This window comes from Somniosus microcephalus, chromosome 17 (assembly GCF_052327205.1).
Source record: "Somniosus microcephalus isolate GS21.2 chromosome 17, FLI_Smic_1.0, whole genome shotgun sequence".
NCBI classification, from domain to species: Eukaryota; Metazoa; Chordata; class Chondrichthyes; order Squaliformes; family Somniosidae; genus Somniosus; species Somniosus microcephalus.
Window position 1 is genome coordinate 66828613 of NC_141003.1, and position 17367 is coordinate 66845979.

At 51.1% G+C, this 17367-nt stretch overlaps 1 protein-coding gene across 3 annotated transcripts in view; it reads left to right on the top strand.

The window, feature by feature from the left end:
- Positions 1-1653: 1653 nt before the first annotated feature.
- The window catches only part of rbm28 (RNA binding motif protein 28), a 40694-nt gene continuing 24980 nt past the window's right edge, over positions 1654-17367 (top strand). For 2 of the 3 annotated variants that reach the window (XM_086010584.1, XM_086010585.1), the window contains exons 1-7: positions 1654-1840; positions 3377-3520; positions 11660-11754; positions 14272-14347; positions 16054-16146; positions 16350-16421; positions 17099-17246. In XM_086010584.1, the coding sequence (XP_085866710.1) occupies positions 1684-1840; positions 3377-3520; positions 11660-11754; positions 14272-14347; positions 16054-16146; positions 16350-16421; positions 17099-17246 (785 nt within the window). In that variant the 5' untranslated portion in view covers positions 1654-1683. The remainder of the gene's footprint in view (positions 1841-3376; positions 3521-11659; positions 11755-14271; positions 14348-16053; positions 16147-16349; positions 16422-17098; positions 17247-17367) is intronic. The other variant, XM_086010586.1, reaches the window with a different exon arrangement.

Consider the following 17367-nt stretch of genomic DNA (forward strand, 5'->3'; position numbering starts at 1 on the left):
CATCGTCGGTCCTCTGCCGCCATCGCAAGGCCAAACTTATCTCCTCACGATGGTCGACCGCTACACACGCTGGCCTGAGGCAGTGCTGCTGACCTCCACCACCACAGCCGACATTGCCAGGGCGTTCGTTAACACCTGGGTCGCGAGGTTCGGCGTACCGGCCGACATAACCTCCGACAGAGGCGCCCAGTTCACCTCCGAACTCTGGACGGCCACAGCACGCAACCTCGGGGTGACGCTCCACCGAACCACGGCATACCACCCGCAGGCCAACGGGCTGTGTGAACGCTTCCACAGGTCACTCAAGGCCTCACTCCGCGCCAGCCTGCAGGACAGTACCTGCACTGACCGCCTACCGTGGGTGCTACCAGGCCTACGCACCGCGGTCAAGGAAGACCTCCAGTCCTCAGCAGCGGAGTTAGTCTACGGACAACCGTTGCGCGTACCAGGCGAATTCCTCCCGGAGGCTACCACGCCTTGGTCGGCCGAACAGCAGCGGCTCAACTCTTTCTCTTCCGCTCAACAGTTCGCCCCACTTCCGGTTAACCGACACGGCGATAACGCACCTCACGTCCCGCCAAACTTACAGCAGGCACGCTTCGTCTTCGTGCGACACGACGCACACCGCGGACCCCTGCGACCCCCGTACGACGGACCGTACGAGGTACTACAAACCGGGGACAAGGTCTTCAAGCTGCGACTCGGCGACAGGGTCGAAACGGTCTCCATCGACCGACTCAAACCAGCACACACAGAACCAGGGGAACAGGTCCCCGTGGCCCGACCTCCAACTAGAGGCCGTCCCGCCAGCAAGTCAGCACAGCTGGCGGTGAACTGCCCGGCCCCACCAACTAGACCGGCGGCCACTCAGAGCCGCTCCGGCAGAACCATTAGACCACCGTCACGACTCGTCCACTCCTCCTAAGCGGATTCTGGGGGGAGCTCTGTGGCGACACGCCCCCATTGGACATAATCCACTCACGGCGGCACGGACAGTTTACGCAGGCGCACTGCCGGCAGCAGCCGCCCCCAGCCGTGGGCCCTTTCCTCCGGCAACTTGTTTCCCGCAGGGACAGGCTGCCGGGAGCACTTCCTGTTTGGGGAGTATTTAAGTGGTTGCGCGGGCTTTTTAACTTCACTTGTTTTGCCATGATGTAAATTAAAGCAGTTGTGTGCCATCAACTCTGGTCTCGACTCCCACGTTTGCCGCGGTATCTCAACAATAGTGCCTTTAATGTAGTAAAACGTCCCAAGGCACTTCACAGACCAAGCATAGAAGGAGTCTCCATTAGTGGGTCTACGGATCAGCAATAAGAGTGTCACTTATTATTTGTATAAAAGGATGAAGTACTGTTAACAAAAGGTACCATGGCGTACTTTTATGGAGATAAAATCATCAACATACAGTAGATTGCAATTGAAATTGGGGTGTTACAATGAGATGCTAAAAAGTTACATGATTTTTCCTGCTCAACCCAAAAAAGTTGTCAGTGAGTAGAAATGTAAGAATCTCAGTAATAATTTTTGCGAAATCCTCCGTCGAATAATAAATCAAAGAAGAAAATAATTTCTTAGATTTACAAAAATGGAAGGTGGGGATTGGAACATTTTCTTTCCCCCACGGACCGTTTAGTTGCGACTGTTTCGCTCCTGTCGGAGCGGATGAACAGGAACACATAAAAGATGGCCACGCCCACGGGAGAGGTGCTGCCGGCGGTTCGGGGTCGTTTGACGACCGTTTTCGTGAGGAATCTGCCGGTCTCAGCGACCGGCGAGCAGCTGGGGGAGATTTATAGCGAATCGGGGCCGGTCAAACACTGCTTCGTGGTGAAGGAGCAAGGTGAGGAGACGGGGAGAGGGGCACACGTGGGGGAGGAGCAGCATGCTGGTGAGAGACATGCTCCTTCTCTCCGTGTCTTTTACCTGCTCCAGGGAGCCTCACATCGACCTCGACCTCTGGCTCAGGCTGGACTGACCTACACCATCCTGACGTCCTGTTCCACCCTGAGCCGAACTTCCAGCCCCGTATCCTGACCACTAGGCCCGCCTGCCTCCTACTTCAGCCCATCTGTTGCCGAAATCCTCATCCGTGCGTTCGGCACTTCCAGACTCAATAAGGTCAACTGGGGAAAAAAATGTTTTGTGCAAGACAGGATCCCACAAACAGCAATGAAATGAGTGATAAGTTAATCTGTTTTGGTGGTGTTGGTTGAGGGATGAATGTTGGCCAAATACCAGAATAACTTACCTGCTTTTCCTCGAACCGTACCAGAGAATCTTAAGATTCACTATCGCTGGAAATGCAAATTGATTATGCTGCAGCGATGTTAGTCACATCTGGGACCTCATGAACGTGCCCAATGGTCTATCTCCATAACCAATTAAATTTAACAATTGAAAAAGAAACTGAACAGCAGAGGAAATTGGGTGAATAAGAGTGAAATTGGACACAGAAAGAGAAATAAAGAGAGGGAAAGAAAGAGTGGATTAAGAGAGAGAAAGGAAAAGTAAGAAATAAATTTAAAATGTAAAAAAAAAACCTCTAGGAACAATTCACTACTTGCTGGAGTGAGACTCAGTTTCAGTTGTTGCCTTTTGGGGGCCTTCAAGGTTGAGTTTTATGTCAGGATCATAAATCACATCATTAACAGGTACTTACAACATTGATTACCTGCCTTAAATGGCCGTGGTGAGATTAATTCTAGTCAACTACACAAATCCAGAAATTTCATGACACAAAATAGGGAGGCTCACAGCGAGATGGTAATTTTTTGGGTTTTGTCAAGGCGCGCGGCGCAAGTTGTCCAGCAATTTGTGGCGACTGGAACGCATGGCCTATCTTTCCCTTGCCACAAATTGCTGGGTTTTAAACTCACCATTAATGGTAGACGCCATGAACTCGCCATTATTTCCCCAGCAATTTTCTGGCCAGTGTCTTGCTACAAAGGAAGACAACTGTGACATTGCAGCGGCCCCTTTGAAATACCACACGTGCGCGGTTTTGCCCATTTAAAAGCCGGTGAGCTGGCTGTACGGGAGCTCCAGAGCACCGCGTGGCCATGCAGCTTAAAGGGAACATTGCTCAGTACTGCAATGGAGTGTCAGCTAACCTGATGTGCTTATGTTCGGGGTGGGGATTGAACCCACAACCTTCTGCTGAGGCAAGTGTTACTGATTGAGCCAAGCTGACACAATGTAATTAAAACTGCACCCTGCGATTTCCAGTGTGGTGTTGTCGAGTAGTGACTTGCATGGAATGATGGTGGAGCAGCAGGCTCCCACTACTGTTGCTGGATGTGTACGTGGCCCTGTACCATGTAGGAATGCTGTAATTTATTTGAGCAGAGTTTGACTTGACTCCTTTCTTTTCCTGCAGGGACTCAGACTTGTCGTGGTTTTGGGTACGTGACCTTTTCTCTTCCAGAGGATGCACAGAAAGCTCTGAAAGAGGTGAAGTTCTACGATGGCCAGAAACTCTCCACTTCTCTCGCTAAGAAGAAACTTTTGGGGAAGAAAGAGGGTGAGTGCTCCAGTGCCCTGAGCAGATGGGGTTGTCTGTTCCTCCATGTTGAGCTGCTTTTCCGTCCAGGAGAATTTGTATCGGCTTTAAATTCAAGCTATGGGTAACCGGTGATGCAGTGGGTCAGACTTGACCTTTCACCTCTTGGATTCAAATCTGCCGCAGACAATTGGGCTGAAAGTCTTCCCTGTCTGGCTGTAAGGAGCCTCCATGAAATGTATTTGGTCAGTCTCAAACCACTTTATAGTTAGCATAGCATGGACCCACCGCACAAATCGGCCTCTCGTGTGGCACTGAACTGACCATCTCACTCAGGAAATGGAAAAATGTCACTCGAGGTAAGTATGGGTGCTCTTGTGAGATTAGAATCAGAGAATGTGACAGCACAGAGCCAGGCCTTTTGGCCCATCAAATCCAAGCCAGTCTTTGTCTATGTGGGAATGGTGCTGAGGTATGTAGTTGGGCTCAGGTAAAGGAAGCTTTACTGTGCATCGAACCTGCGCCATTCTGGGAGTGCCTCAGAGGAAGGTATTCAGTTCCCCAGTGTAGACACCCCTCACACAATGAGCACACAACTAGTGAGATGCCACAAGGTGCTGGCTACCCAATGTCCAGTGGGTAAAAGCACTGTCTGGTACAACACTGAACCATACAGATCGGTAAAGTCCCAGGGCTGATTCACGGGCTATGCTGGATCAGCTAATCTCAGCTGGGAAGTACTTGGGCTGTTACCATTGGCCTCAGTATCACCTGGGCTTGGGAGAGGAAGAGCAGCTATTATTCCTGCTCCTGATCACTATTCACTGACTTCCCCCTATCTCCTTGCTGCAAAGTGTGTGCGTGTATGCCAGTGTGCCGCGTGGTCACTGAACAGAGAACAGGATCAGGCTCGATTGTTGTGCCGTCATGGTTGAATAGCCTGTTGACACTTGCTGCCTGGGCTTGTACATGAAGAATGGACATGATATCAGGTGGAACCATATTCCAGCAAGAATCAGCACCTTCGAGTGGGTGCAGAGGGACAGCATGCACCATGTGTACCTATGTAGACTAATCTTCTTCGGCAGTCCCTCGGAACTGAGGATGACTTGCTTCCACATTAAAAATGAGTTCTCAGGTGACTGATGAGTCCATAGCGTGACCTACAGTCTCTGTCACAGTTGGGGCAGACGGTGGTTAAACGGGCGGGTGGGTGAGGTGCTTGGGTTGATGTGCGCTGCTTGCACTTGCCCCCGGCGAAGAGACTCGAGGTGTTCGGCGCCTTCCCGGATGCTTCTCCTCCACTTTGTGCAGTCTTGGGCCAGGGATTCCCAGGTGTCAGTGGGAATGTTGCACTTTTTCAAGGAGGCTTTGAGGATGTCCTTGAAGTGTTTCCTCTGCCCACCTGGGGCTTTCTTGCCGTGTCGGAGCTCCGAGTAGTGCGCTTGTTTTGGGAGTCTCGTATCGGGCATGCGGACGATGTGACCCGTCCATCGGAGCTGATCGAGCGTGGTCAAAGCTTCGATGCTGGGGATGTTGGCCTGAGCGAGAACAGTGACGTTGGTGTGTCTATCCTGTCAATGGATTTACAGGATCTTGCGGAGGTAGCGTTGGTGGTACCTCTCCAGTGCTTTGAGGTGCCTGCTGTACATGGTCCATGTCTCTGAGACATACAGCAGGGCGGGTATCACTGTTGCTCTGTAGACCATGAGCTTAGTGCCGGGTTTGAGGTCCTGGTCTTCAAACACTCTCTTCCTCAGGCGACCGAAGGCTGCACTGGCACACTGAAGGTGGTGTTGGACTTTGTCATCGACGTTTGCCCTTGTTGACAGTAGGCTCCCAAGGTATGGAAAGTGGTCCACGTTGTCCAAGACCTTGTCGTGGATTTTGATAATCGGGCGGCAGTACTGTGTGGCGAGGGCAGGTTGGTAGAGGACCTTTGTCTTACGGATGTTTAGTGTAAGGCCCATGCTCTCGTATGCTTCGGTGAAGGTGTTGACGAATGTTTGGAGTTCGACCTTTGAGTGAGTGCAAACGCAAGCGTCATCTGCATACTGTAATTCGACGACAGAGGATGGGACGACCTTGGATCTGGACTGGAGGCGGCGGAGGTTGAACAGTTTCCCATTTGTTCTGTAAATTAGCACCACTCCAGCGGGGAGCTTACTGAGGGTGAGATGGAGCATTACAGCAAGGGAGATCGAGAAGAGCGTTGGTGCGATGACACAGCCTTGCTTGACCCCGGTCCGTACGTGAATTGGGTGTGGTGGAACCATTGGTCAGGATCACAGCTTGCATGTCGTCGTGAAGCAGGCGTGTACCACACCATGAGCTTTGTACAGCACTAGTGCCTCGCAGTCCAACTGTTTAAGTTCATGGGCTTGGTGGGTCTTTTCTCTGGGCTGCTCCGTCACTGGTGAAACACAATGGCAACTATAGACAGAGTGTTGTCTGCAGACACTGGGGCTTGGAGGTCTTCAATTAATCCAGTTGTTCCAGCAGGTTGGAGCTCAGTACAGGGAGGTCTAACATTGCAACTCTGCAGTGACTGAATTTCCACCTGATGCACTATCAATTGCTACAAAAGACTGGAGATTGAGAAAGTAATAAACAGGCTTTTATTACCAAAGAACAGAGCATGCCTCTTGTGGTTGCCTGGTATCCAAAAGGGCCGGAGGCTGCCGAGCAGCGACCTTTATACCCAGCCATGAGGGTGGAGCCAGGGGCGGAGTCAGCTGAGGCATGCACAGACAAGTACAACAATATGCAAGAGTGAACAACAGTACTAACAGTGAACAACAGTACTAACAACAGTGGTGAACAACAATACTAACAACAGTGGTTTACCACATTCACCCCTTGTTTAGAATTGAGTCCGGCGGGGTGAAGTGCACTAAAAATTCGTGTACTGAAGTCTATCAGGAGGCCTTGTAAGCCGTCCTGAGCGTCGCAGCAGCGGCGGTGATGGTGCAGCATCCAACGTTGAACCCGGTGTCTCGTTCAGAGGAGGTGTAGCAGGTGGCGGACCCTGGGGCTGCTGCATGCTGTCTACAGGGGTCAGAGCATGGGTAATGGGAGGTAGCGATGGTGGTCTCTCAGAGGCACCCGAAGGTGCGCGGTCTCGTGCGGGGACTGTGTCCTGGGGGTAGGCAGGAGTAGCGATGGGTGGCGAAGAGGGTGTTTCAGGAGCACCCGCAGGTGCGAGGTCTCGAATGGAGACTGTGTCCTCCCGCCCGTCCGGGTACACCACGTAAGCATACTGCGGGTTGGCGTGGAGGAGGCTCACCCTCTCGACCAGGGGGTCCGCCTTATGGGTCCTCACGTGCTTCCGTAGTAGGACGGGACCTGGAGAAGTCAGCCATGTTGGTAGCGAAATCCCCGACGTGGACTTCCTGGGGAAGGAGAACATTCTCTCGTGAGGAGTGGCATTGGTGGGTGTACAGAGCAGCGACCGAATGGAATGGAGCGCCGCAGGGAGGACCTCCTGCCAGCGGGAGGTCGGAAGGCCCTTAGATTTTAAGTTTAAAAGGACTGCCTTCCAGACTGTCGCATTCTCCCTTTCCACCTGGCCGTTACCCCGGGGGCTGTAGCTGGTGGTCCTGCTTGTAGCAATGCCTCTCGCGAGCAGGTACTGCCGAAGTTCGTCGCTCATAAAAGATGAGCCCCTGTCGCTATGGATATAGCTAGGGAAACCGAACAATGCGAAGAGGTCATTCAGACATTTAATGACCGTGGTACTGGTCATGTCCGAGCAAGGGATGGCAAACGGGAAACGGGAGTACTCATCAATTATATTGAGGAAGTACACATTGCGGTCAGAGGAGGGGAGGGGCCCTTTAAAATCGATGCTCAGCCGCTCGAAGGGGCGCGTGGCTTTGATCAGGCTCGCTCTGTCTGGCCTATAAAAATGCGGCTTGCACTCGGCACAGATCTGGCAGTTCCTGGTCATGGTCCTGACCTCCTCGATGGAGTAGGGCAGGTTACGGGATTTGATAAAATGGAAGAACCTGGTGACCCCTGGGTAGCAGAGGTCATTGTGGAGGGTCTGTAATCTATCAACCTGCGCGTTGGCGCACGTACCACGTGATAGGGCATCTGGGGGCTCATTGAGTTTCCCGGGCCGGTACAAGATATCATAATTGTAGGTGGAGAGTTCGATTCTCCACCTTAATATCTTGTCATTCTTGATTTTGCCCCGCTGCTTATTATGAAACATAAAAGCTACTGAACGCTGGTCAGTGAGCAGGGTAAATCGTTTTCCGGCCAGGTAATGCCGCCAATGTCGCACAGCTTCCACAATGGCCTGGGCCTCCTTTTCGACAGAGGAGTGTCGAATCTCGGGGCCCTGGAGGGTCCTTGAGAAAAAGGCCACGGGTCTCCCCGCCTGGTTAAGGGTTGCAGCTAGGGCAAAGTCGGATGCGTCGCTCTCCACTTGAAAAGGGAGGGACTCATTCACAGCGTGCATTGTGGCCTTCGCAATATCGCTTTTTATGAGAGTGAAGGCTGCACAGGCCTCTGCTGTCAGGGGGAAGGAGGCGGACTTGATGAGGGGTCGGGCTTTATCCGCATAGTTGGGCACCCACTGAGCATAGTAAGAGAAAAACCCCAGGCATCTCTTCAGTGCTTTCTGGCAGTGGGGGAGGGGGAGCTCCATAAGAGGGCGCATTCTATCGGGGTCTGGGCCGATTACTCCGTTCTCCACTACGCAGCCAAGATTAGCAAGGCGCTTAGTACGAAACATACATTTGTCTTTGTTGTATGTGAGATTCAGCCGCTGGGCCGTCCGGAGGAATTTCCCTAGATTAACGTCGTGGTCCTGCTGGTCGTGGCCGCAGATGGTGACGTTGTCTAGATATGGGAAAGTGGCCTGGAGCGCGTTCTGGTCAACCATCCGGTCCATCTCCCGTTGGAAGACAGAAACTCCGTTGGTGACGTCGAAGGGAACTCTGAGAAAGTGATAGAGCCGACCGTCAGCTTCAAAAGCTGTGTACTGGCGGTCCTCAGCCCTGATGGGGAGCTGGTGATATGCCGACTTCAGATCAATCGTCGAGAACACCTGGTATTGTGCTATCTGATTGACCATGTCAGATATGCGGGGGAGTGGGTATGCATCCAACTGGGTGTAGCGATTGATCGTCTGGCTGTAGTCAATAACTAGGCGCTGTTTTCCGCCAGTCTTCACCACCACCACTTGTGCTCGCCATGGGCTATTGCTGCTCTCGATAATCCCTTCCTTCAGGAGTCTCGCTACCTCGGATTTAATGAAACCCCTATCCCCGGCACTGTAACGCCTACTTTTGGTAGCGATGGGCTTACAGTCGCGGGTGAGGTTAGCGAACAAGGAGGGGGGGGAGACTTTAAGGGTGGAGAGGCTGCAAATGGCGCGCGGCGGGCGATTTAAAAACTGCTGGCTGCAGACCGTGAGAGGGGGGAGGGGTCCACCGTACGCTAAAGTGACACTCTTAAGGTGGCACTGAAAATCCAACCCCAGTAGGACGGCAGCGCAGAGATCGGGCAGGACCAGAAGTTTAAAATTTTTGTATTCAGTACCCCGCACTGAAAGAGTCACCATACAGTAGCCACCGACTTCCGCTGACTGGGCTTTGGAAGCCATAGAGATGCGATGACGCGTCGGCAGGACCGGGAGAGAGTAACTGCGCACCGTGTCGGGGTGTATAAAACTCTCCGTGCTCCCGCTGTCAAAAAGGCAGGTAGTGGCGCGGCCGTTTACCGTAATGTCCATCATGGACCTGGACAGTTGATGCGGGAGAGATTGATCCAGCGTCACGGAAGCCAGCGTATGTTCAAGCGCGTCGATGCGGTCGTCCGATGAGGCGGTGGTGGAGTCCGGGTCCCCCGTAACCGAAGTCGGAGGCGTCCAAGATGGCGGACAAAATGGCGGCGCCCACGGTCCCGATCCCCACGCGGCTGGGGGAGCCCAAGATGGCGGGCAAGATGGCTGCGCCCACGGTTCGCACGCGGCGCTGCTGGCGTTAGCGGTCTTCCCTTTGCAGGCGCTAACGTAGTGACCTTTCTTCCCGCAGCCGGAGCAGGTAGCATTCTTCGCGGGGCAGCGTGCTCTAGGGTGTTTAGCTTGGCCACAAAAATAGCATTTTTGTGCCTTGGACATCGCTGCAGCAGTCGGAGGTGGCGGTCCCATGGCCCAAGATTGCGGCGTCCACGGCGCGGGGCGATTAGGGGAGAAAGTGTCCATATTTCTGTGGGCCGCGTCGAGCGAGAGCGCGAGGGACACTTCCTTTGTCAGGTCTATTTCACCCTTCTCCAGCAGCCTCTGCCGGGAGTAGTCGGACCTTAGACCCACAACGAAAGCGTCTCGTATCAGCCCCTCCGCATGTGCCGCGGCCGATACTTCCTTGCAGTCGCAGCCGCGTCCGAGTACCCGCAGTGCCCGTAGGAAGGCCTCCACCGATTCCCCGGGCTGCTGTCTGCGAGATCTTAAAAGGTGCCTGGCATAGACCGTGTTAACCGGGCGTGCATACTGCCCTTTCAGTAGGTCGATAGCCGCCGCGTAGGTCGTCGCATCTTGGATTAAAGTATAGACTTGGTGGCTCACCTTCGAGGCCAGGATTTTCAGTTTATTTTCATCAAGAGTCACGGTCGAGGCTTCCAGATACGCCTCAAAGCAACGCAGCCATTGTGCGAATTTAGTCGACGAACCCGCTTCTTGGGGGTCTAGGTCCAGGCATGTTGGTCTGAGGGCTCGCAGCAGCGCCTGCTGCTCAGCGTTTTGCGCCATCGGTTGATCAGCATCCGCAGCCAACATTTAATTTTGGTAATAAAATTGATGCACTATCAATTGCTACAAAAGACTGGAGATTGAGAAAGTAATAAACAGGCTTTTATTACCAAAGAACAGAGCATGCCTCTTGTGGTTGCCTGGTATCCAAAAGGGCCGGAGGCTGCCGAGCAGCGACCTTTATACCCAGCCATGAGGGTGGAGCCAGGGGCGGAGTCAGCTGAGGCATGCACAGACAAGTACAACAATATGCAAGAGTGAACAACAGTACTAACAGTGAACAACAGTACTAACAACAGTGGTGAACAACAATACTAACAACAGTGGTTTACCACACCACCCACCAGTCCAATCCGAGCCCCAGTTACTTCAGCAAGCTGAGCTTTTCCTGGATACAGTTACCAGGAAAAGATGACTCTGATTGCTGCTTGTGCATTCTGCATTGCTCTCTGCTGTAGGAAACTGCAAATCCACAGAATTAACAGCTTTTGGACAATGGCTCTAAATGTCTTCAATTGGGAAAGTTTCATTCAACATTGCAGCAAACTATAAAAATAAATTTCCTGCATAGGACAATTCTCCTTGTTTTAATGTGAAACTATTTTCATTTCAACTTCACAGCAAGTGGAATCTCAACATTTGGAGTGTGTTTGAACAATATTTGTCACCTCCAGGGGCTGGGTTCCAATCCAGCCCAGATTGTAGGAGTGGAAGTCTCCTGCTCCAGTGACTGGCCTTTCAGAGCTTGAGGCCAGTCTCAAACCAATTCTTACAGCATACGAGTTCACAGCACAAAACAACCCCGAAATTAGAGACACGTTTCCAGTTTCACTTACGAAGAACCCTAAGATGGGACTGAAGACTGGTGCAGAGAAGGCAGTCTTCGGAGGGTGGGGTTATGGTGTACTGTTGACTTATGGAGGGAGTGTTACTCTGTATCTAACCTGTGCTGGCAGTGTTTGATGGGACAGTGTAGATGGAGCTTTACACTGTCTAATCGATGCTGTAACTGCCCTGGAAGTGTCTGATGGGGGTTTGTAGAGGGAGCTTTACTCTGTATCTAACCTGTGCTATACCTGCCCTGGGAGTGTTTGATGGGACAGTGTAGAGGGAGCTTTACACTGTCTAATCGATGCTGTAACTGCCCTGGAAGTGTCTGATGGGGGTTTGTAGAGGGAGCTTTACCCTGTACCTAGCTCATGCTGTACCTGCCCTGGGAGTATTTGATGGGACAGTGTAGAGGGAGCTTTACTCTGTATCTAACCCACCCTGGGAATGTTATGTGCTAGTTGTAGCAAAGAGCAGAGAACATACAGAATTGCCTAGTGGTGGAAAACAAACTCCTTTTTAAACACTTTTTCATGAATTCAGGAGCAGTTAATAATTTTAACTTTATTTTGCAGCCCCCAAGGGAGCACCTAAAGTAAATACAGAACAGCAAACACTGAAGAAATCGAGGAGGAAAGCGAGGCTGATTGTTCGAAACCTGAGCTTTAAGGTATTGAGCAACTATTCACTCGAGGATTAACTCATGGTCTCAATTGTAGTATTAGTCAGTCAGCTCTACTGTCCCTCAACAGTCTCTGTGTTACATATATGTGACAGATCTGACGTTAAAATCTCTTCTATTTCCTGGATAAGTCCAGTGTCATTTCACTTTATATAAAAAAAAAACACTCCTGGGAGACTGGGTGCTGCAGTCTGTTAATGCTGTGTGTGAATCCCCCCCAGACTGGGTGCTGCAGTCTGTTACAAACTGTGTGAATCCCCCCCAGACTGGGTGCTGCAGTCTGTTACAAACTGTGTGAATCCCCCCCAGACTGGGTGCTGCAGTCTGTTACAAACTGTGTGAATCCCCCCCAGACTGGGTGCTGCAGTCTGTTACAAACTGTGTGAATCCCCCCCAGACTGGGTGCTGCAGTCTGTTACAAACTGTGTGAATCCCCCCCAGACTGGGTGCTGCAGTCTGTTACAAACTGTGTGAATCCCCCCCAGACTGGGTGCTGCAGTCTGTTACAAACTGTGTGAATCCCCCCCAGACTGGGTGCTGCAGTCTGTTACAAACTGTGTGAATCCCCCCCAGACTGGGTGCTGCAGTCTGTTACAAACTGTGTGAATCCCACCCAGACTGGGTGCTGCAGTCTGTTACAAACTGTGTGAATCCCACCCAGACTGGGTGCTGCAGTCTGTTACAAACTGTGTGAATCCCCCCCAGACTGGGTGCTGCAGTCTGTTACAAACTGTGTGAATCCCCCCCAGACTGGGTGCTGCAGTCTGTTACAAACTGTGTGAATCCCCCCCAGACTGGGTGCTGCAGTCTGTTACAAACTGTGTGAATCCCCCCCAGACTGGGTGCTGCAGTCTGTTACAAACTGTGTGAATCCCCCCCAGACTGGGTGCTGCAGTCTGTTACAAACTGTGTGAATCCCCCCCAGACTGGGTGCTGCAGTCTGTTACAAACTGTGTGAATCCCACCCAGACTGGGTGCTGCAGTCTGTTAATGCTGTGCATGAAAGCCTTGTCTCTGGCAACTGTTAACAGTCCTACAATAAATGAGTTTGGGGTCGCCCTCGAGCCAGTTCTTCAGTGTGAATCTACAGCATGAAGTTGCCTGTAATTCAGCACAACGGTGATACTGAATTGATAGGTGGGTTTGAGATTAATTCACATGTGATTGACGTGGTGAGTCAGATGTCTGCTGGTGGTTGATGTGGTGAATGCAAACATCACCCTTGTGCAGTAGGGGGGCGATTTGCAGAGGATGGCTGAGGTGCCTTATTGGAAAGAGCGGAGGGAGATTTACTTGGTTAATATCACGTGACGGTGCTTGATGCTGGTTTCCAAATCTATTCCACCCCTCACATTGAACAGCACAAAAGACGATCATTGCAAGTAGATCTGCAAATCTGGGGGAGAGGGTGGGTTGAAAAGTACCGTTATGGATGAGATGGCCCGCGAGCTCAGTATGGAAACAATTGGGTTTGGTAAGGGTTATCATCATTCGATAGCAGGGTTTCTGACGTAGGCTGTACCCCCTCTGGTGGCTGATGCTGACTCGCTGTAACTTAGTGAGAAACAGTAAATGCTGAAACCACTCAGCAGATCAGGCAGTGTCTGCACTGTAATTTAGTATATGGATGGAGTTATCAAAATGTAGATTGAACTTCAAAGGGGGAATAGAACCGGTATCCTCCCAGCCTTATGGGGGAAATTAGCTGTGAGCAAATTCGCACTTTGCTCCACTCAGCGATTCCTGTCCTGTGGAACTTTGCTCCGCTCCTTGTGATTTCTGACATGTTGAGATGGAAGTAGGTGGTCTGTGTGATGGAAAGGATGTGGGGTCGGAAGCTCAGCTTGGGATCGAATCTGACTCCAAGGTTGTGAGCAATCTGGTTCAACCCGAGACAGTAGCTGGGGACGGGAATGAAATCAGTGGCAAAGGTATGGAGTTTTTGGCAGGTGGTGAAGGTGATGGCTTCAGTCTTCCTAATGTTTAACTGAAGGAAATTGCTGTTCATCCAGGACTGGATGTCGGACAAACAGTCTAACAGCACAAAAGCAGTGGAGGGGTCAAGAGAGGTAGTGGGGGAGAATGGTGTGGTTAATCCTACCAAAGGCTGCAGAGTGAGGATGAGCAGGGATAATATGTCATGGTCACAGAGGATGTTATTTGTGACATTTGATTAGGTCTGTTTCAGTGCTGAACCGGATGGGAGTGATTCAAACATGAGTTGTGAGGAAAGGTGGGCATGGATTTGGGAGGTGACAACAGGTAGAGGAAAGGGAGATATAATTTGCAAGGACAGAGGGCTTGAGTGATTTTTTTTTTGTTGGAATGTGGTGATTGCCAGATTATTTCAGAAAGAATATTGGAGAGGCAGGTGTTGGTGGATTGATCATTCCCAATGTCCATGTCTCCACATGCTCCTGTCCAAATATTCCCCATCTTCAGGGAGAATGCCCATTGCCCTCAGAACAGAAACTGTTGGTCTAATAGGCATGTTTTTCCTTTCAGTGTACAGAAGATGACCTGAAGACTATTTTCTCTCGGTACGGGACTGTGCTGGAGGTTAACATCCCTACAAAAGAAGGTTAGTGTCTGGAGGCGGAGCCGGCGGCTTCAGGAGGTTAGACGCTACCACCTTAGTTTTGGGGCCGGACATCTAATCCAGCATAGACTGGGATATTTGTGTCCGGCTGTGCAGCTTCCCAGTCAGCTGCAAGGTGTCCGGACAAGTAAACAAAGAAAAATGCGAGGGAAGGTACAAAAAAAGAGGTGGAAAACTTATCCAAAATAATAATCCTATGGTGAAAAGAAAGGACTGAGCTTTATATGGAAGGAGGATTATAGGAGAGAGCAAGGAAGTGGGACTAATTGGATAGCTCTTTCAAAGAGCTGGCACAGGCACGATGGGCTGAATGGCCTCCTGCACTGTATCATTCTATATCATGTGATGTACAATGTAGTATTCTGCTGCCATGGGGGAATCTTTGTCCTTTAAGGCCACAAAGTCTAGTCCCTGTTAAGTAAACAGTGGGTAAGGGCAACCAGAGTTTAACGTACATGTCAGATCCCAGCTTGAAATGCCTGGATTTCATTTTTGAAGCGTGATTGCCGAGGTCAATCAGAGGTTACTGACATTCTGGGGATTCCCTTCGCCTGCGCGTGATAAACTGATGGTAGGGAAGCGTGTGATAAACTGGCAGTTGGGGGGGAGGGGTGCACGGTGGGCGTGCGTTAATCTGTCAAGTGGATGGGGCTCGTGGTAAACTGGTAGGCGAGTTAAACGGGCAGGGCAAACTGGCAGCTTGTCAACTTGGATTTGGGTAATCGGGTGGTGCGGCAGCTTCTCAAAGACCTGCGGCAGCAAATTAAAGGGGAGGTGTATTTTTCGATGGGAACAGAAGAAAGCAACACTGGAGTAGTGAGCAGTATGAGGGCAGAACCTACAGAAGTAACTACATAAGCTTTGAAATCCGTTTAGGTGGAAAATCCACAAGTGAGAAGTGACATTTCCAAAAAATGTCTCCAGTAGCTCCAGCCAGCTTTACCTGATTGCAATTGGGGATCCCTTTAAGTATGGCTAGCAATAACCACCTCTTGACTTCTACTACCCATGGTCGGTGCAGCGGGAACTGGCAGCAGTCAGACAGACAGGTGAAAATGGTGCTGGGGGCCTAAATTATGTCACCCGAGGCTCCTGCCCGTTTCTGACAGCACTGTCCACCAAGATTTGAGACTGCTTGAAAATTGGAACGGGCGTCAAACAATGTTCCAGTTCATTTTTATTTTGGGTATGCGGCCCCTTTAAGGGGCTGCGCGGTCCATTCAAAATACCGTGCAAGCGCGTTTTTTCTCATTGAAAAGCCAGTTGCACGGGAGGTCCAGAGAGCTGCGCAAAGGAAACATCGGCATGAAAGCCGCGTTAAGTCTCCGGGACCGACGGCAGCCCTGCTTTGGTTCTGCTACCACACCGATTCTGAGCGCAAAGACGGGACGGTAGCGAGCCGAAAATGGCTGTCTATTTCTCCTGTGTTGGTGGTCACAGCCATTTCTGACTCCTGTGTCAATAATGGCTGCGTGAGTTTACCTGTACTTTGCAAATGTATAGCTTCATACTTAAAAAAAAAAAAAAATTTAAATTTTTTTTTTTTTAAGTGTGACACCTGCAGTTTGTCGGGCACAGAGAGGAGGCACCGGATACTCTGTTTTTATTAAAGAGATATGTTTGATATGATTGATTTTTGCAATTCAGCCTCCACGTTACTGAATGTTTTACATGTTTCCCTTTCCCAGATGGGAAGATGCGAGGATTTGCGTTTGTTCAGCTCAAGAATGTTCTGGAGGCTGGAAAAGCCTTGAAGGGAATGAACCTGAAGGAGATAAAGGGTAATGACAGCTGCTGTGTTTGGGTGGGGGGGGGGGGGCATCGGAGGGTGCAGTGTGCAATATCACTGGGGGCTTCACGGGTGGGAGGCTGTGCTTTGAGGGAGGGGGGTCGGCGGCAGGGGGCGGAGGAGGAGGAGTGGGTTAACGGGAGGAGCGGGCGAGGTGAGTGGGTAGTGTCTGATGTCCGTGTGTTGTTTATTCAGGTCGTCCCGTGGCTGTGGACTGGGCAGTGGCGAAGGACAAGTACAGAGCAACAGTGAATCCCAAGAGTGCAGGTAACCGGAGCAGCTTATCGCTGGTTATTGGTATCCTGGGGCTTTCCAATCGATTACCTTATGGGTGGGGGGGGTTAGGGAGAGATTTCCCAAGAGTTTTCCCTTCTTGCCAGCTTTCCCTGCAGTTTGTTAACCCCTCCCCCCTTACTACAATGACAACTTGCATTTATATAGCACCTTTAACGTAGTAAAACCTCCCAAGGCGCTTCACAGGAGCATTATCAAACAAAATTTAACACCGAGCCACATGAGATATTAGGACAGGAACTTGGTCACAGAGGTAGGTTTTAAAAGCGCCCTAAAGGAGGAGAGAGAGGAGGATAGGTTTAGGGAGGGATTTCCAGAGTTTAGGGCCTAGGCAGCTGAAGGCACGGCTGGTAATGGTGGAGTGATGAAAATCAGGGATGCGCAAGAGGCCAGAATTGGAGGAGCGCAGATATCTCGAGGGTTGCAGGGCTGGAGGAAGTTACAGTGATAGGGAAGGGTGAGGCCGTGGAGCGATTTGAAAACAAGTGAGATTTTTAAAATCGAGATGTTACCAGACCAGGAGCCAATGTAGGTCAGCGAGCACAGGGGGTGATAGGTGAACGGGACTTGGTGCGAGTCAGGATATGGGTTTCTCCTAATGGTGGATCTCAGCTGGAATTCTCAACGCTGCATGTGATCATTATTGGCAGGAGCTGAGGATAAGGAAACCCATCAAGATGCAGCTACTGACGAAGAGGACGAGGAAGAGGGTGGCAAGGGCTCGGGGGACCAGGAAGAGAAAGAACCCGCTGAAGAACCGAAACCTATTTTACAGCAGAAAGCAGTGCCCAAGAAAAGGTAATGGAGCGCGGCGTTAATCATCCCGCCAAGGACTGATGCCCTGAGCTGGTTGAGAGGTGCTCCTGCCGACTGACTTGTGATGGGTGTAAGCCAAATGCAGTGAGTGTCAGCAAGCTCT